Source organism: Mesocricetus auratus, unplaced genomic scaffold (assembly GCF_017639785.1).
Source record: "Mesocricetus auratus isolate SY011 unplaced genomic scaffold, BCM_Maur_2.0 Super-Scaffold_2245, whole genome shotgun sequence".
Taxonomy (NCBI): Eukaryota; Metazoa; Chordata; class Mammalia; order Rodentia; family Cricetidae; genus Mesocricetus; species Mesocricetus auratus.
The window spans coordinates 21,629,790-21,648,460 of record NW_024429180.1 but is presented as its reverse complement, the minus strand read 5'-3'; the positions used below and the strand labels follow the sequence as shown (position 1 = coordinate 21,648,460).

At 42.9% G+C, this 18,671-nt stretch overlaps 1 protein-coding gene across 6 annotated transcripts in view; it reads right to left on the bottom strand.

The window, feature by feature from the left end:
- Positions 1 to 18,671, bottom strand: part of Tbc1d4 (TBC1 domain family member 4) — a 167,511-nt gene that overhangs the window by 44,563 nt on the left and 104,277 nt on the right. For all 6 annotated transcript variants that reach the window (XM_040752029.1, XM_040752068.1, XM_040752106.1 and 3 more), the window contains exons 3-8: positions 17,285 to 17,374; positions 13,429 to 13,533; positions 8,470 to 8,602; positions 3,337 to 3,428; positions 2,998 to 3,108; positions 855 to 974 (exon numbers count right to left, since the gene is read on the bottom strand). In XM_040752029.1, coding sequence (XP_040607963.1) covers positions 855 to 974; positions 2,998 to 3,108; positions 3,337 to 3,428; positions 8,470 to 8,602; positions 13,429 to 13,533; positions 17,285 to 17,374 — 651 coding nt within the window. The remainder of the gene's footprint in view (positions 1 to 854; positions 975 to 2,997; positions 3,109 to 3,336; positions 3,429 to 8,469; positions 8,603 to 13,428; positions 13,534 to 17,284; positions 17,375 to 18,671) is intronic.

The following is an 18,671-nucleotide window of genomic DNA, read 5'->3' as shown; positions in this document are numbered from 1 at the left end:
AGAACCAGGCGGGCGGGAAGGTTTCTCACAAAGAAAAGGCTTCTTGTTACAATATCAGCCTCTAATAATGGGTAAAATAAAGGCAAACCATAGCTGGAAGCTTCTCTCCCACTTGCCAGTTCCCAAATAACCACTGGGAGACTTAATACTAATTATAATTGTTTGGCCAATGGCTCAGGCATATTACTAACTAATTCTCACAATTAAATTAACCCATTTCCACTAATCTGTGTATCACCACGTGGTCATGGCTGACCAATAATGCTCCGGCATGTTACTCCTCCGACAGCTACATGACAGCACCCTGACTCTGCCTTCCTTCTCTCTGTATCTCTGGATTTCCCCCCAGCTATATTCTGCCTGGCTATTGGACAAATCTGCTTCTTTAATAATCAACAGTAATAAAACATACTCACAGCATACAGAGGGACATCCCACATCAGCAGACATTTGAAAAACACATTATGATATAGAGAAATATTGAAAGTTCTTATAGAACTACACATTCGGATTTGCCCCCACCCCTTCTATACATACTTGCCTCTACTTAGAAATCTCCATGGCTTGACTTCAGATATCAGAGGCCAGAGAACAAATGTAGAACTTTAGAAGGAAACTCATTTATGATATTTTTAAGACACAGTGCAGTATGTAGCCCAGGCTGACCACCAACTTCAATTTTGACTCCGCCTCTCAAGTGCAAGGATTGCAGGATTATCTTATTGCAGTGTTGATGAAATTAAAGTTATCTTAACACGTTCCTCACCATCACCACTGGGAAACCTTCAGTGAGATGATCATAAATGAAGCAGAAAACAGACGTGTTTACCTAAAATAGCCCAGCTCAATCTTACCCTAGAGAAGATATTTTCCAAGGAGGAAGTTAAGGATCTCTTCGCTTTGTTTTTCAGAATGTCAAGCTTGAACCGCCCACCACTTGTCGAATTTTCTGGGATTGTACTATTTGAAATAATCTAGAAGAGGAAAAGCAGCAAAGTTACAGTGCAGACACACTAGAGGTTAAATGATACTTTAAGTGAAGGCTTAGGAGTAGGCCGTTAAAAAAACACAAGCAATCTTAATTTATGTTCCACACTGTGAACACAAAAATGATAAGGAAAGGAGTTTACTACTGTAAGCAATAAAAAGGACACAACTAACACAACTAAACCTTCTCTCCATGCCTTTCCATGTCACTCACAAATTCCCAGTCCATTTACTGAAAGTGAAGCTTAGAATGACAATTTTTCAACTGTTTTTCAGTTGGCTACAACCATGCCTTTCTGAGGTGTCTGTTATGTGTTCCGATTACAGGGACAATAAGTTCCAAAGAGCAGACCACTCTGCAAGCCAAGCTGCAGGCCGATGAGGCTTCTGCTAAACTGCATTTCCAAGGCTGGAGAGTGGCTCAGTGGTGAAGAGCACTGGCTGCTTTCGCAGAGGACCCCGGTTCAGTTTCCAGCACACACGTGGCAGCTCACAACCTTCTATAGCTCCAGTTCTAGGGGATCCAGGGCCCTTTCCAACCCCCATGCATGTATGCATGCACACACACACAAAGAGAGACAGAGAGCGGGGGGAGAGGCAGACAAAAATACATGCAGGCAAAGCAATCATACACACAAAATAATAAATCTTTTTTAAAAAGTCTCCATTTTTATTTCTATGTGGCCATGTATTTTTCAGATATGCAAAGCTTCACCAAAAACCTGAACCAGTGAGGTGCCCACTGTTAGGTACTTTGTAGATTTTATCCAGTTACAGTCCTCTGCTGACATGGGAAGGTGAAGCTGGGGGGAAACCCTGAGTGGGCCCTCACGCACTAGATAAAAGTGGGAAATGTGGATGTAAATGCTAAGAAGAGAGGCATCTGTGGCGTCTGAGGGGAATTTATCTCCCAGGCATGTTTAAAAGCATGCAAAGGTCAGGGAAACCGGAAACCAGAAGAGCAGTCATCTCTGAACGCTGCTGGCTTCAGGCCCATGCAGGAGGCTCCGAAGGACCACTCCTGATCATCCCCAGTGACTTTGGAGGGGAGGGTGGGGTGGCTCGGCTGCACGCCTGACCACCCCAGTTAGATGCCTGGGAGGTCTGTGGAGAGAGAGAACTGACGCGTGCGTGATCTCCTCTGACCTATGCACTCGTGAACACTCAGAGTGAACCAAATGTATGAGAGTCAGAAGCAGTGGCATCGGCTGCAAAGTCAGACACAGTGATACGAGCCTCCAATTCCACCACTGGAGAGGCTGAAGCAGGATGAGCCCACATGGGGCGGGGGGGAGCCTGAGCTACATCTCAAGTGTCTCAACATCAAAAGAATGTGCTGGTGCAAAAAGTGTGGTGAAATACAAAACCAGGATTTATATGCATCCTTAAGAGCTACACGTGATTTTCTTTAAAAAAAAAACTGCACATATAAGAGGCTTCTTTAATGCTGTTGCAGTGGTAGTTTTTTGTTGTCTGTTTTTATCACTGTGCCGCTGAGAGTAAGTTCAAAGCTAGCGGAACAGGCATGCCGTTCTTCAGTTTACAATGGAAACAGGCATGCACGCAGAAGACAGCTGCCTGTTTCACCATTCAGATAAAACAGGCATAGGACTATAAACAAAAAAAGTAGATTAATGGAATTTTTAAAGTAGGTTGTCCCTGTTACCATTCAGATAAGACAGGCATAGGAATATGAAAAGACATAGATTAATGTCATTTAAAAGTAGGTATATTGTACATCATGAGCAAACATGAATGTCTTTTATCCTACCCAAATACCAAATTATTTTACATTTTGAAACTATAATGATTTTAACCCAACGTGCCAGTGTCTGCTGAAGTCTCCCATAAACTTCATAAAGGCTGAAATCTCTAAAGTGTGATAGGCTTTCACCCTAAAAAAGAGAGAGCATGAAGGAGAGCAGTTTCTTCCGTGTCTTGGTGATATTTGAACTACAAGCACAAATGAATACGCAGGCAGATGTCAGCCAGGAGGAAGTGGGCTCTCACCGATGGCCCTTCCCCGATGTGAACATGGGTCTTCTGCTTGGCTTCACAGAGCTGCCGCAGGTGGAGAATCACAAGTTCGTTCTCTTCCTGGTCACTGATGGGCTTCATTTTCTGTTGGGCAGAGGAAACAAGGGCACAGTAGGGCAGAGGCACTTCTCTCCTCCTGCCGTAGACTCAGTTAGACTTACATGTCCAGAGGAGGAATGAAAATCTAGCTTTTCCATCCTGCTAACCCTGGGGACGGATCCCTTAGAGGCAATGGGGTGGAAATGAGAATTCAGTGACAGGACCCAATGTCGTCCCTTATATATTATCTACGGGAACGGTGAAGGGTGTTACCTGAACGCGTTCAAAGATGTCAGCTTGCTCATTATCGGTCAGTGAAGAGAGGTGTCGCTGGATCACCAGCTTGGCTCGCGGTGGGTAGAGACCTGGAAGAAAAGGTGGGGGAAGCCTGAGGTGGAGGCTGGCCGCAGAGGCCTGAGTGTGCCTCGGACGTCACACTTCACGCTCCCTGAGCTCGCTCCTAACTTCTGTCTTCTCAAGAAGAGGACCCTGGAGCATGAGACCTGATGGCAAACCATCCTAGCGAAACCAACAGACCCCGCAGTGGGCCAAGACAGAGAACATCTATGAAGAATCCCAAATGCTGCCCAGCACCTCCAGCTTCCATTCACTAAACTCACAGACTGAGCACCACGAGAACTCCCATGGGAATGAGCATGGCAGCCAGAGCCTGGGTTAGTCAGAAAGTGAAAGAGAAAGTCCAGGGCTAGCCTGAACCCAAACTGCTAAGCGTCTAGCTTCAGATCAAAAATATAAACTAACAAGAATGACACTGGAATACAGAACTTCTGAAACAGGGATAATGCCCCTTCAGGGACTCCCATTCCAAAAGAATAAAACTTCATTTTAGGGTAATTATTCCATGAAATGTTTTACTTCTCTGTATTGTGATATTCATAAATCTTTCCAACTTTTTGGTTGTTGTTGAGACAGTCTCATTTTGCAGCCCAGGATAGCCTCAAGCTCTCCTCGCTCCAGCACCCTCACTGCTGCACAGCCCACCTTTCCAGATGTGCAGGGCTGTGCAGGGCACCTTTCCAGATGTGCAGGGCTATGCAGGGCACCTTTCCAGATGTTCCAAACCATCAATTCCAGCAAACATCCTACACTCTTACACATAATTCATATTAAGTCTCTGGAGAAATTTTTCCATAAGGATGTTTCTATTTTTAATTTTAAAAAAAGTTAGATTCACAGTTACAATGATCAAGTGACTGCCCAATCTAACACAATGCTGTATGCTTAGGTATCATTTTAAGTATTGCCACTATATTTTGATTATTAAAAAGATATCTAGATACATATAGTAAGGAATAAACTTTTAGACGGACTAGCAATGTTTTTAAATAATTTGGTATTGAACAAAATGGACCAGAGGGTAAAGGTGCTCGCTGCTACTTCGAACCCCAGAAACCACATGGCAGAAGCCACTCCTCCAAGTTGTCATCGGACGTCCACATGTGTGCTATGGCACTTGAGGATCCACACATAACAAATACATAAATAATATAATTTAAAAACTAAAAATGGTACTATCATTTTCAGGCTGTAGTAAATGTATTATACAACATTAAACCATAATTTTAGTTTTCCATGCACCTCTTATTTTTGTTTACCATGAAGAAGACAAAGTAGTCAACTAAAAATACTTTCTCGTGACTTAATTTGGTGTAACAGTTTAAATTCAAACACTGTCAATATATACGCGTACTGTCGAGCTTTATAACTGAATTTCCAAGAAGAGTGCAGAGTGACAGCTCAGTAAAGCAAAGAGATCTGTTCCCATGTTAGCTGTGTGTATACTGAGTGTGAAGGTGGTGAGCCTGTACACGCTCCGTGGGAGCTGAGCTCGTTCTTAGATGTCTTTTCTGTCTTCCTCCCACCTTATTGTGAAAAGCCATGGCAGCTTCAGCTCCACTGCCTTGCCACCTGGCCCCCAGGACACGTTTGTCTCTGCGCCCTTCCATCCTACAATGGGTTTATCTCTGCGCCCTTCCATCCTAGCAGTGGGTTCCAGGCTTATGCCACCGTGCCTACCATTTACAAGGGGGGTGGGGAGCCAAACATAGGTCCCAGTGCTTGCAGGGAAAGCAATTGGACCACGTAGCCATCTCCCCAGTCTCTACATCTTAGTTACTTTTTGAAAACTACCGGGATCTCTGCAGATAGCATGGCAAAGAAGACCTTTGTTCCCCCGCCCCCCCCCCCGCCAAAAAAAGTAGAATATGGTTCATGACTTTCAGGATTCGTGCACAGCTGGCTAACACAGGCCTGGCTACAACTGCAGCTGTCATAATTCAGTCTGTAAACAGGGACAAGGACAGTCACTTCTCAGCTCCACCTTGCTCCCCGAAGCATACCCAGCCTCTGTAGAGAGTCACACAGAGAACGCCGGATCTATTTCCACAGCAGAAAAACACTCATAACCGCGGCTTCTCATGGGCTTGCCAGGGCTTCTTAACAGGCTCTCATATTTTAAAAAAAGTCTCTCAGATTGGGGGGGGGCTCATATGATGTATTATGATATTAATTCACATCCCTGGGTGACTAAAGGAGAAAATCATGAAAGGCCGCATGAGGGCTGGAGGGACACCAAAGCAGAGCATCAACTGTATATACTGCGGAGCCAGAACTGGATCCTGGATTTTTACAAAAGGAAAAGGGAAGAGAAGGGAAGGGGAAAGGGAAGGGAAGGGAAGGGAAGGGAAAAGGAAAGGGAAAGGGAAGGGAAGGGGAAGGGAAGGGGAAGGGGAAAGGAAGGGAGGGAAGGAAAGGGAAGGGAAGGGGAAGGGAAGGGAAGGGGAAGGAAAGGGAGGAAAAGGGAAGGGAGGGAAGGGGAGGGAAGGGAGGGGAAGGGGAAGGGAAGGGAGAGGAAGGAAAGGGAAGGGAAGGGAGGGAAGGGAAGGGGAGGAAGGGAAGGGAAGGAGAGGAAGGGAAGGAAGGGAAGAGGGAAGGGAAAGGAGAGGAAGGGAAGGAAAGGGAAGAAGGAAGGAAGGGAAGGGAAGGAAGGGAAGGGAAGGGGAAGGGAAAGGGAAGGAAGGGAAGGGAAGGAAGGAAGGGAAGGAAAGGAAGGGAAGGAAAGGAAAGGAAAGGAAAGGAAAGGAAAGGAAAGGAAAGGAAAGGGAGGAAAGTGAGAGGAGGGAAGGGAAGGGGAGGGGAGGGGAGAGGAGGGGAGGGAAGGGAGGGAAGCTGGTGACAATCAGTGTATGGTAGCACTTGAATTCCAGTTAATACTGATGCTCACTCCTCCTCTGATCACTGTGCTGTGTACAGAAGACATAAACCATGGGGATGAAATTCAAAACACTCTACAAACATTCTGTAAAGCCAAAAGATCAAAGGTTCTTCAACTTGTCTTTTGACAAATATGCTATCTCTGCTAGTCAGTAAATTTGTGTTTCATTTACCAGTTAAATCTCAGGATGTAGCTGGGTATGATGGTATATGATTTTAATCCTAGAACTCAGGAGACAGAGGCGGGAGGATCTCTGTGAGTCAGAGACCATTCCTGTTTACATGGTGAGTTCCAGGACAGCCAGGACTACATAGAAACCCTGTTCCAAGAAAAAAACCCAAAAAAACAGCAGGCCCAGCATCTCCCTCTGCCTGCCAATCAGGATGTATCTCTCCTTCAACACCTGCCTGCATGCCACTATGCTCCCCACCATAATGATAATGGACTAGATCTCTGACACTGTAAGCAACCCCTCAGTTAAATGCCTTCTCTTGTAAGAGTTGCCTAGGTTATGGTGTCTCTTCAGAGCAACAGAGCACTGATAAGACAGCTAGGTTTCCAGGAGCAGTCATGGATTCCTTCTTGTTGAGAGGGTCTCAAGTGTAATTCAAGAGCTGTTGGTTACCATCAAGGTATGTGAGCTAGCTGAGAAGTGTTTGGAAAATGGAAATCAAAACTTCCCCGGTAGTTCATCTTTTTTCTTATTTGTAGAGTTTGGCAAGTTTGGGTACCAATCTGCATACCATTACTCCCAAGTAACTGGTTACTGTTAAATAATAAGCCCTTGGAATGAGTAGGTCCAAGTTGTTAGTGATTGCTTTTAATGTCTTTTGTTTTGTTTTGATTTTTGGGGGGTGGGGTTTGGTGTCTGAATACAGTTTCCCCTCTTTCAGAAATAAAAACACTTTTCTCTTATAATATTTTTATTATTTGGCTTGTTTACACTGAGGACTTTCTCTGATCCATTGGAATTTCCTGTAAATAGACAAATGGAAAGACTCTCCCTCTGTACAGTTAACTAATCTAACACTACCACCTCCCACATGGGTTTATAATGCTCCCTTCACCAGCCACACACACATATATGCACACACAACTACACACATATAGACATACACAGGACTATACACACACACACATATGCACACACAACTACACACATACCGACATACACAGAAATACACACATACACACACACGTTTCATTTTGTAAATGTTTCTTGGTTGGTTTTTTTTGGTTTTTTGGGGGGGTTATGAAACATGGTTTCTCTGTATTGTTTTTGAGGCTATTGGTCCAGCCTGGCCTCGAACTCACAGAGATCCACCTGCCTTTGCCTCCCTAGTGCTGGGATTAAAGGTGTGCGCTGCCACCACCGCCAAACATTCTATAAAATCACCCCTAGAAACTTTAAAATCTGAATGTTGCATTAAAATAGCTTTAGACTGTATAGATGTGTGGATATTCAAAATAATCTACAGTTTGGCACACACTTATTTGGAGCCTATAGGACAGAAATTACTAAGAGAATCTGCAGTAAGTCGGTCAGCCTTACTGTGGAGTTCGCCTGTTTCCACCATCACAACATCCATCATCCTGAGTCATGTTCCTCTGCTCACATGCCTGCCTTCTCCTCCAAACTGAAGTGTGTGGAAGAACAGTATGTGGCAAACATTTCTGCATCCCCAGCACATCCTGCCTGGTCCATATCGCATCTCAGCATAAATTTAAAAAAAAAGTTTGCCTCCTGATACTACCTCCATTATCTCAACCTTTCCAAAGACCCTGAAAAGCCAAGCAGGTTTCGCTACAGTTACAAAGGAATACATCACCAAGTGAGGGGGAAGAAAAGGAAGAGTTGAATAGTTAGAGGTTAGTTTGTCTCTCTTCGATCATTCAGCAAATGTTTGCTCCATTCCCACCCTGTACATACATAACTGGTCTTAAGAACTGTGGGAAATACAAGCCCTTAGCTTGAATTTGCCTTCGGGGGAAAAGGGAGAGAGAGAGAGAGAAAGTCAGGCACATAGAACAACTGATAGCACAGTGAGTTTGACTGGGCAAGAGAAATGCCTTTGGGGTGAAACAAAGAACTATTCAACGACAGTGGGGACTTCAGCATGTCAAAATGCCAAAGCAAACTCCTCTCATGCCAAGGCCACATTCTATGATACCTTCGATCCTCTCACAGAGCTTATGCAAAGAGTGCATGGGGCAGGCCTCACACAGCTTGATCTGTGTCTTGGCACTCTGCAGTGCAGCAGCCGTGCTGAAAGCTTGCTTGAGAGTCAACATGATTTCATCCACCTACAGGAAGAAACAGAACTATAAACAGGTCTATAAAAGTTGGCTTTCACGCACACACACACACACACACACACACACACACACACACACCATCAGCAATGCGAGCCTGTGTAGATGGCTGGCTAAATAATAAATAATAGAATTCTGATGACTAGCTGAGCTGGCAGAGAGCAAACAGCAAGTACTGAAGTCAGATCTTTCATCCATCTAATTAAAGGCTGGATGAAAAGACCATTGCATTCTGTGGCATATAATACGGAGCTGTTACTCGAACGCTATTTTCAAGTCCCACGGGCAGCTATACTACCACAGACAGCTTAATTAATAGATCAAATCTTTGCTTAATTAAATGACTTATCAGATAAACATGTCTTTGGAAGTTTCCTTGGACATGTATTGAGAACAATAAATTAGAATCGATGTTCAATTGTGTTAATAGGCACCCTTTTCTTCTAGGTTCCTGTTAGTGTAAAGGCAAACTACACTTGTGTTTGCGGACAGTTCTGAGGGGAAGCAATCTCAAGGTAAGTAGCAGTGGGGAAATCGATGAGCACCGCTAGCCTTGTTTCTACACTGTCTGACTTACTGCCATTCTACTTATAGTTTGTGAGTCTTAGGTGTGACATCTACATGCTCACAAGCTAGCTGTCACCGCAGGGACAGCAGCCCAGGATGGCCAGCCTTGTTCTTGTACTGGTCCAGCATTGACTCAGCTGTATACCATCCCCTCTGCTCCTTTGACGCCGGGTAGTTCCTCCTCTTCCTCCGTCGCCTTGTCTGTGACAAGGCTACTAAGGGAAGGGGAGCTGTCCCCACACTGCAGGATTCTAGCAACATTCTAAAACCCTCGTGGAAGAGATAATGGATCCTAACAGTCTCATCCCAACCAGGTCTGGTAAGACAGCCACCTGTCATGCTTAGTGGACTGGGTTAGTTCCACTTTCCATTTTCTCCGACAGCCTGGTTTAAGCAGAAGTTGTTTTGAAAGAATATGGATCCCCTTCTGCATTTGCAGGGGAGAGGAGTCTGGGATACGAAGAAACTCTACCAGCCTATTGAAACCGAAAGGAGACCTCAAAACCCTAAGCAAGCAGCCACCATTGTTACTTTTCACAGTATGTCCAGCCTTAGAAAAACATAGGAATAACTTCACAGCACTCCATAAATGAAAATAAATTTTCATAAAACGTCACTTTATGCTACAGTGAAAAATAACCTCATTTTTAGAACTAAAAGTATTTAATGTCTTTACAGTTTTATGCCATTTACTTAGTTTCTATTCAAAGGCAAATTAATTATTTATGCATATATTCCTTTATTCTATTTCTTGTTTCTCATTTATGTCAAGACACTGATGGGGCTGGCAATGGATTTGGTAGTACACAGCATGTGTGTGTGTGTGTGTGTGTGTAATCTTTACATAAACATACAGCATATGTGAACACCTTACACATAATTGATATGCATATGTGTGGTATTTGTTACATAAAATTTTTGCCTTACAAAAGGTATTCTGTGTAAATGTATATGTTTTACTTTCTTTTTCTAGATGAAACACCCTTTCAATGGTTTCTGAAATGTGACTACTAACCTCTCCTTACCACAAATACTACTGAAAAATCCGTCTGTACTACAAAATATTATGTGTTTTCTTTTCTAAAACCCACTTTTTCAGATCCCCTATAAATTCCATCACAAGGCTAATGCCTTAAAAGTTCAAGTTAGAGCACTATGAATAAAATAAAAAATATCGCAGGTCATGTCAAAAGGGCAAAAGCAAAGGACAGGAAGAAATGTCAGTCATATACAAACAAAATGCAAGTATTCTTGGCAGTCACCTCCTGGCACAGTTCCCATGTCACCAAACAGCATGAGATCAGACAAAATTCATTCATATTAATAGGACAATCCATGGTGAAGATAATGTCTACAGATAGACCAAACTTAAGTTTATATTAAATTTTAGATAAAAATAACTGAAGGTCATCTAGTCTTATTTTGCTAGAAAACGACTCTAATTTTTCAAGGTATCCCGGGAATACTGGCATTTTAACAACTGCTGCTAAAAGGCAATGATCAGTTTAAGAGGCTGACCAGCTACATAATGGAGTGCCCGCTATGTGTCAGGCTGAAGTCACGATCACCACGCTTATCCTGCGTTCGAATCCTCATACCACTTGTTCATACGCCCAGTCAAGTCCCATCGGTCCTGAGACCAAATGATATCAATACTAAAGAAGCTTTTATAAATTAGTCCCATTTCATGAATCATATGTCTTTCTTCCTTCCCATTTACAACACAACCCCAAAATTTGAATCTGACCTTTCACCCATTCTCCACATATTGTTTGTTTCTTATATATTAAAGATTTATTTTTACAAGTACCATTCACATCAGAGATGAGAGAAAGATAACTTCTAGAATATGAACCTCATTTTTATTAATGGCCATGACTTTTCTTATAATCTGTAAATCAATTTGGAAGGAAGTACTATGAAGAGATTATATTTTCCACAAAATGTAAGCATTTGTGAGGCAGTATCAGCTGCGTCCCTAGAGGTCAAGAAGGGAGAAGGGGGAGGGTAGCATCTAAAGTTGTACATAGCCCTGCAGGGCCCATCCTAGAACGGATAGTTCCCAAATCCCATTACAGTTGCTACAAAGAAGCAAAGAAAAGTGGTAACTGTGTAGCCGGTACTCAGCAACACAAGTCAGCGTAACACAAGTCAGCGTGTGTGGTCTTGGAACATTCTGTCTTCTACAACCGCCAAGCCACAGCACTCACCAAGCTGCGGGAACCTTATAATTGACTTGACTATTTTTTCTGTTCTATTTGTCAGGGCTTGAGCTACCCTCTGTTACACAGGAAGTGCGCATTGTATTTCTCTTCTAACTTTCAGTTCTGGTGCTACACGATGCAGTTAAGAAGCTGACTGATAAAATTCTAGCAGAGGCGGTTTAAGAGATCTTTGCTTTGATCTATTTTTAAAAGTAACAAGGCCCAAGCTCAGCCTGATAGTGCCTCATGGAACAGGAGGGCACAGCCAAAGTGGTCTGCAGCCTCCGCCAAGATGTCCAAAGGCCAGGCAACCAACATCTTCTACCATCATTAGCAGCTTCCAAAACAAGCAAAAACAAACTAAACACTAAACATGAAATAAACTTTGTAAACAAGAACCCAAATAAATGGGTCTTACCAAGTTCTTCCTCTTGGGAAAGAGATATAATGAGCACATTTGATTGTCCCTAGACTGTGAAAGTCTCTGTCCTTATGAGCAAGGTGAACAACCTGCCATCTAAAGTTTAAAAACATGAAGGACAGCAAGAAAAAAAGTTGACTTAACTGTGAAGACTGTGAGCATGGTGTGTCAGGGCCAGTCACCAGCTATCCACTATGATCATCTAAGGACAACTCCCTCAAAGTTCAGTCCTGGTTCCTAAATGGAATCTATTTAGCTAAGAGGGGACACCTGGATAGTTACGTGTGGATATTTATTTAGTAACATTAATTATCTAGAGGGAAAATGAAGCTCAAATGGAAGTTTCTAGAATACCAAATTGCTAAGAACAGGCATTTCGCATTCCCTAGAGAAAAAATGCTGGAGACCCCAGAGGACAAGGAATCAGAAATTGCCTTTGTGCCAGTTCACTGGAAGGTCTTCAGTGTCTTGGTGTCCTTACCAGGCACATGGAGGTCAGACTTTGATGTCACAAGCCCCAGGAAGCATGCACACTGTGGCCTGAAATAATCGTATATGGGAAACGCTGATAGGAGGCCTATATATTTATAACAACTCTGGTGGAGGGTTGGGGATTTAGCTCATTTGATACAGTGTTTGCCTCACAAACCTGCGTTAAATCCCTAGAACCCATGCTAAGATATTTGGTGTGGTAGCATGTGTTTACCATCCTATGCTAGAGAGGGTGACAGGAGGGTCCGTGGAGCTCCCTGGCCAGCCAGCCTAGCCTAAATGGTGAGCACAAAGAAGACAAACACCATTTCTTAAGGTAACACCCAAGATTGTCCTCCGACCTCCATTCATGTAGGCATACGTGTACATGTGCATGCATACAGATAAATGCAAACACTTGCACACACAAACATGCACACACACTCACATACTAAAATTATAAAAATTAACATTTTTCCATTAGTGCATCTAATAATGGTGATGCACACATCTGAATGTTTGTCTGACAATGGATGAGAAGCCTGCACATTTGGAAGAACAGAAAAAAACTTTGAGAAGAAAAAAAAAGTCAGCGTGCTTCTCAGCGAGATGTATTTCCAAGCCTGCCTTACATAGTTCTTCTCAAATAGAAAGAGGTAAGGAGGGATAGAGGAAAACTGACTTGAAAATTCCAAAGAGACAAAATAAATGATGTGTTTTGAAAAATTAAGACAGGGTAATTAAAAACTGGGGGGAGGACAGTTCTTTACTCCTCCTGATGGAAGTATTGTCTAATCTGTAACACCATAGCAATAAGCAAAAGATCAGTGGCCTTTGTCACTGTCTTTAAGCAGCAGGAAACACAACAGCTTTTCTCTGTCATTAGTCTTCTCCACTTAAAAACAAAAAACAAAATAAACAAACAAAAAAAAAACATGGTAACACAGTAAAGTCCATTGAAGCCAAGGGCACACACACTTATAAGTGCAGTGATGTCTGTCTGCGGCTCTTGACTTCTGTGTATCCTCCATGGGTAAAACCATCTCTCTAGATGCCCTTTTTCTTTCCTCACCGAGTGCTGGGTTCCAACAGATGAGACTGTAAGATGGGTAGATCCACTCACAGAAGCACTGAGCGGCGACAACCCCACTTACCAGAGATTGGTTGGCACACTGGAACACATAACAGATGTACTGGCTCAGACCTGGCTCTGGAGACTCCCGACAGATAAAGCCAAAGTGATCAACATGCTTTATTCCCTAGATGATGGAAAAAACACAATATAGGCAGTGCTTGTGGGAACGTCTCCTGGTAGAGAGCATCACGATTTCTACAATTCCCTAACTCCACCAATTTCTCCTTCATGGCAATGTGACATAATGTCATGTGGCAGGAGACATAGCCCTGAGAGGATGTTCTGTTGATGGAGCAGACACAGGGGACATCCACTCATACCCTTTGGGTTTTGATTTTTTTAAAAATCACCAGTACGATCCATTATTTCACATAAGGAAAACCTGATGCTTGCCTGTAATGAGGTTTCAATTTATTGTCCTAGCACGATAGTCAATGATTCACCACAAAACCTTTTCTAGTCTATGTGAAGCTAAGAATGTCAGAAGAAGTACAAGAGGCAGTCCTCAAATTAAGTACTGAATGGTTCTGTGAAGTTTGTATGGAAATTGCTGGAGTACTTGTTATAGATATTCAAGGAACCAAATAAGAAACATTGATATTCTTGTTCACTTGTTGGCTAATTACTGCAAGTGCCAATTATCCACCTTCACAAATATTTGTATTTTCCGTATTCAAGTTAAAAGATTTCAGCTCTATTTAATTAAAAATTCAGGCTGGCAGTGGTGTAGCTTGGTCTCCTATCAGCAGCAGCAGGGGCTGTTTCTGGCTCTTTTGCTGGCTTTTGAGACCCTATCCCTTCCAATAAGTGACCTTGCTCAATCTTAACAGGAGATGAGGTGCTTAGTTTTTCTGCAACTTGATAGGCCATGCATTTTTCTGAATAGAAATGGAAGAAGATTGGATGGGGGAGGCAGAGGGAAGGGGGGAAGGGGGGAACAGGGAGGAGAGGAGGGAGAGGGAACTGTGGTCTGCATGAAAAATAAATTAAATTTAAAAAATATGTAAAATAAAATTTGTATTAAAAAATTCAATGGGGGGGGAGGGATGGCTCAGCAGTAAACTTGGTGCACAAGCCTGGAAAATGAGTTCAATCCCCGGAACCTGCACAAAGTGGGGAGGAGAGACCCAATTCCACAACGCTATCCTCTGACCTCTACTCCTGTGCAATAGTATGCATGCATACACACACTAATAGTAAATCAATACATTTTCAAAATAATGTTTCAGTGTAAAGAACTGAGTCTCAATACACACACCAGTAAGGAATCAGTACCCTGTTCCAATAGCAAGCACAGTGGTTTGAAAACGAGGTTGACAGAAAATATGAAGCTTGCTTGACTTCACCTAAAAGCGAATGAAGAGTCTTTGCGGTCAGATTTGCACTTAGCATTGCTTCAGCTACTGACTGGGGAATGAGGTGCTGTGCTAAGGGGCTGGCTGCTGTCTCTGAGACTGTTTCTTTTTTTTTTTTCAATACAAAATAATATAACACAGAGTGAGTCCCAGGACAGGATCCAAAGCTACAGAGAAAACCCTATCTTGAAAAACAACACAACAACAATAACAAAAATAGCATAACATCACCTACTACAAGGAAGGTGTGGAAGCTAGAACTGAAAAGCGACTATGAAGGTTCCAAGAATGTTTTATGGGTAGTGGCCCTATTCTTTCTTGTTATACTCAATCTACACATCTACACATTGGACATGAAAAAAGAAATGAATTTTGTCTTTGTTTTGTTTTGTTTTTAAGTGTGGGAGAAGCAAAGGGGAGTGTGTCTGTGAGTATTGTAAAATAAGCTCCATCGGCACAACTCTGGTGAGAGAGCTTTTACCACTGGCTTAGAACTAACTGGGGCGGGGGGACCTCACCTGCTTATTATCTCAGTGGGTCTTCAGATGTGGACAATGCTTTCAGAAAAAAAGAAGGAAGGAAGGAAGGAAGGAAGGAAGGAAGGAAGGAAGGAAGGAAGCATTCCCTGACTCCCATGATGACCAGTAAACAGTGACAGCACTTCCCTTTCAAAGACAGAAACATCTGTAGGTATAAGGTACAGCAGTCCAGTTACTGGCTACCTTGCACCAATCCACCTCCTGTGAGGCAGTTGTGGGAGTGGGTGAGGAGCCGGGGATGAAACGGCTATGACTGGAGGCATCCCACCAGGTTCCTCTGGCTGCTGCCTGATTGTTTCCTGCACCATACACCATAGCACAAAGCTTGACCTCAGTAAAAGGCAAAGGGACAGGAGACCATACTTGAAGTTCCCTGTCCACATGCTTGTCTGGATCTACTCTTTGTCTTTGGGTGTGCTTACATTCTCTGGGACAATCAATGCACACTGGTGTATGCTCCCTAGGCAGCTTAGGAAAGGGGACAGGAGGCTCTGCCTTCAGTGGCGCTCCTTGGTGCCCAGTGAGCTAAACATGGGTTACACACCACTTTTGCTATAGCACTTGGCACAGGGCCAGCTACGGAGAAGGGCTTATTCACCATGGTCACGTGGTGAACACCTAAGCGCTCCATCTCAATACATGAGAGTCTATGTCCCACCAAACAAGGCATGTTCACACTGTAAGTCACCAACTCCTTTAAGGCTTGTGATCTTGCAGGGACCTCCCAATCGACAGACAACTGCAAGAATGCTGCATGAATATTTCTTATTCCCACAAGATCTCTGTGTCCCTTAAATAGGAATTTCAAAGTTCGTAATATACCATTCCTGGATTCAAAGGTTCTCTAAGTTGCTACAGTAGAAAATGTTTATCACTCAAATTTTCCTATTACAGGAACAATAGGAAAACAAGGGTGTTAAAAATAAAAGTGTATTAGCTAAAGCAAATAACTAGCAAGACATACAAAAAATATACTTGCCATCAAAAGAAACTCTGAACGTCACAACAAGCAACACTGACTCCAAAACTTAAAGAGAAGACACTACTAAAGGCATGGCTTTCTTGTGTAGAAGTGTGAGCCTTGGTCTTTAATGGCTGAGCTGTCTCTCCAGCCTGATCTTTCAACATCAGAATGTTAGGGCCCAGTAAAGAATACATCCCTGAATGCACTTAAAGTCACCAGGCCAGAAACAAAAGGTAATTCTCAATCCCACCCAGTGTCTTTGAATAGGTAACCTTTCCACATTTTAAATTAAATATACCTTCTTTTCTGGCAGGTAAAATTTTTCTCCTCATGTTTACAATATATTCAGGTAGCTCAAACTTTGGGGTAGATGCTCTAAAACATTACTATAATCTATGACTAATATTACATTGTGCACGTTTATCTATCTCTATTGGGTTTTTAGTCAAAATTTACCATTTTTGGTAACAGACACTAAAGAGACTACTTCTCCTTTTATTACCTGCTGTGGGATAAAGAACATACTTATCTTGGTGACACCCACACGACCCACAGCCCAACAGTCTGAGGAACACTAACTGTGAGGTATTTCAAAAGAATTCACCACCACAAAACTCCCACCAGCAGAAGGGACTTGATGAAACATCACTAAGACAGAGAGCGGAGGAAAATGAGGAAGGTGCTGTGACAGACACTTGGGTCCTGGCAAGGACTCTGTTGCCATAGAGCCAAGCACATGAACACATTTTAATTACAAGGGACAGCTGTTCTTTAAAACGTTGTCTTATGTTTGGGCTCAATGATGGAGCAACTGGCCAGTGGGTGTAAGAAAAGTCCTAGGTCCATTCCTCAGGGGAAGGGAAGGGAGGGGAGATGAAAGACAGGGAGGGAGAAATAAAAAAACACTTAATTTCAGAATAATAAGATGTGGTATATGGAAGCCCAGTTGTTGTGCAATTAATTTTGGAACATGACAATTGATTTCTTCAAACACTGTGCTGTGGCGTGAAGACTTACCTGAGAACAAGAAGATATATCTTTAAAATTCTTCTCCAGCACAACGGATTTGGTATCTGGACTGATGAGGTTAATCTCAAAGCGGCCGACCTTTAAAGGGAAGGAAAAGTACTCCAATCATGTCAGCTCACGAGGACCTCAGTCTTACAGCAATGGTGGTTCAATAGATGTGACCCGGACACGCCTCTTTCACGTGTGTTCCACCATATAATTCAACCCAAAGGTAGCTGTCTCAAATCATTTCTTTCCTCGTCGGAAAATTAAGCAACCCCTAAACTGTAGAAAGCCAAAGAATACAAATCTCTTTAGCAGTTAAGAAATGACTTCCTTTTCAAAAACATGTGCTACCTGGGGCTGGAGAGCCGGCTCATTAGTTTAAAGCACTTGTTGCTCTTGAAGAGGACGAAGGTTCAATTCCAAGTACCACATGGTAGTTTGAAACCATCCATAACTCCAGTTCCAGGGGATCTGATGCCTTCCTCTAACCCCACAGGTACCAGGCGGGATCATGGTACACATACATATATGCAGGCAAGGCACTTATACCCATAAAATAAATAAATCCAAAGAAACCTCTTTTTAATATGCAATCTTTCCTCGAGTCATTATAATAAGATGCTCTCTCAAAAACAGTCAATAAAATGACATATGCTGAACTGGGCTCAGTTACATTATTGGAAAATAGATATTCCAAAAAGCTAACAGGAAGAACTATAACTAGCAGAGAACAAGTCTGGCAGTCCAAAAAGAGGGGAAAGTGACTTCACACCTTGCCACACAAAGGACTAGAGCCACTCTGCCCACAAGCCCCCACAGGAATGGACAAGACAATGACAAAAATGAAGAACGCAGGCCCCAGATCAGCCACAGACTAACTACAGACTTCTAGAGCAGTATCATACAATTCTTCAAGTGAAATGTTTTCCATAACCCTGTATATTTTTAAACCATTTTTAAGATAAAAAACTATCTTGTAGAGGTACTAAAAAGATGGCTCAGTGGTTAAGAACACTAGCTGTGCACACACAAGGACTAGAGTCCAGGTCCTAGAAGTCACTTAACAAGCTGGTCTCGGTCTTAGATGCATTGTGATGTCAGCATTAGGGGGGTTGTGGGGAGGCAAACAGAAGAGATAGCAGAGGCTTGCTGTCTACCAGCCTACTTGGTGAAGAATTCTAGGTTCAAGAGGAAGCCCTCACAGGAATAGGGCAGAGAGTGACAGAGACCAAAACCTACCTTCTTCACGTTAGGCTGGCATATGTCCTGGTATCGGTTTCAGACATACGTGCACACATCATAAACTCCCTCTCCTTCCCTCCCCATCTCTTTCTCTCTCACACATATACAGGATTATTTTTTACATTCAATGTAGCTGTATCAAGTTACT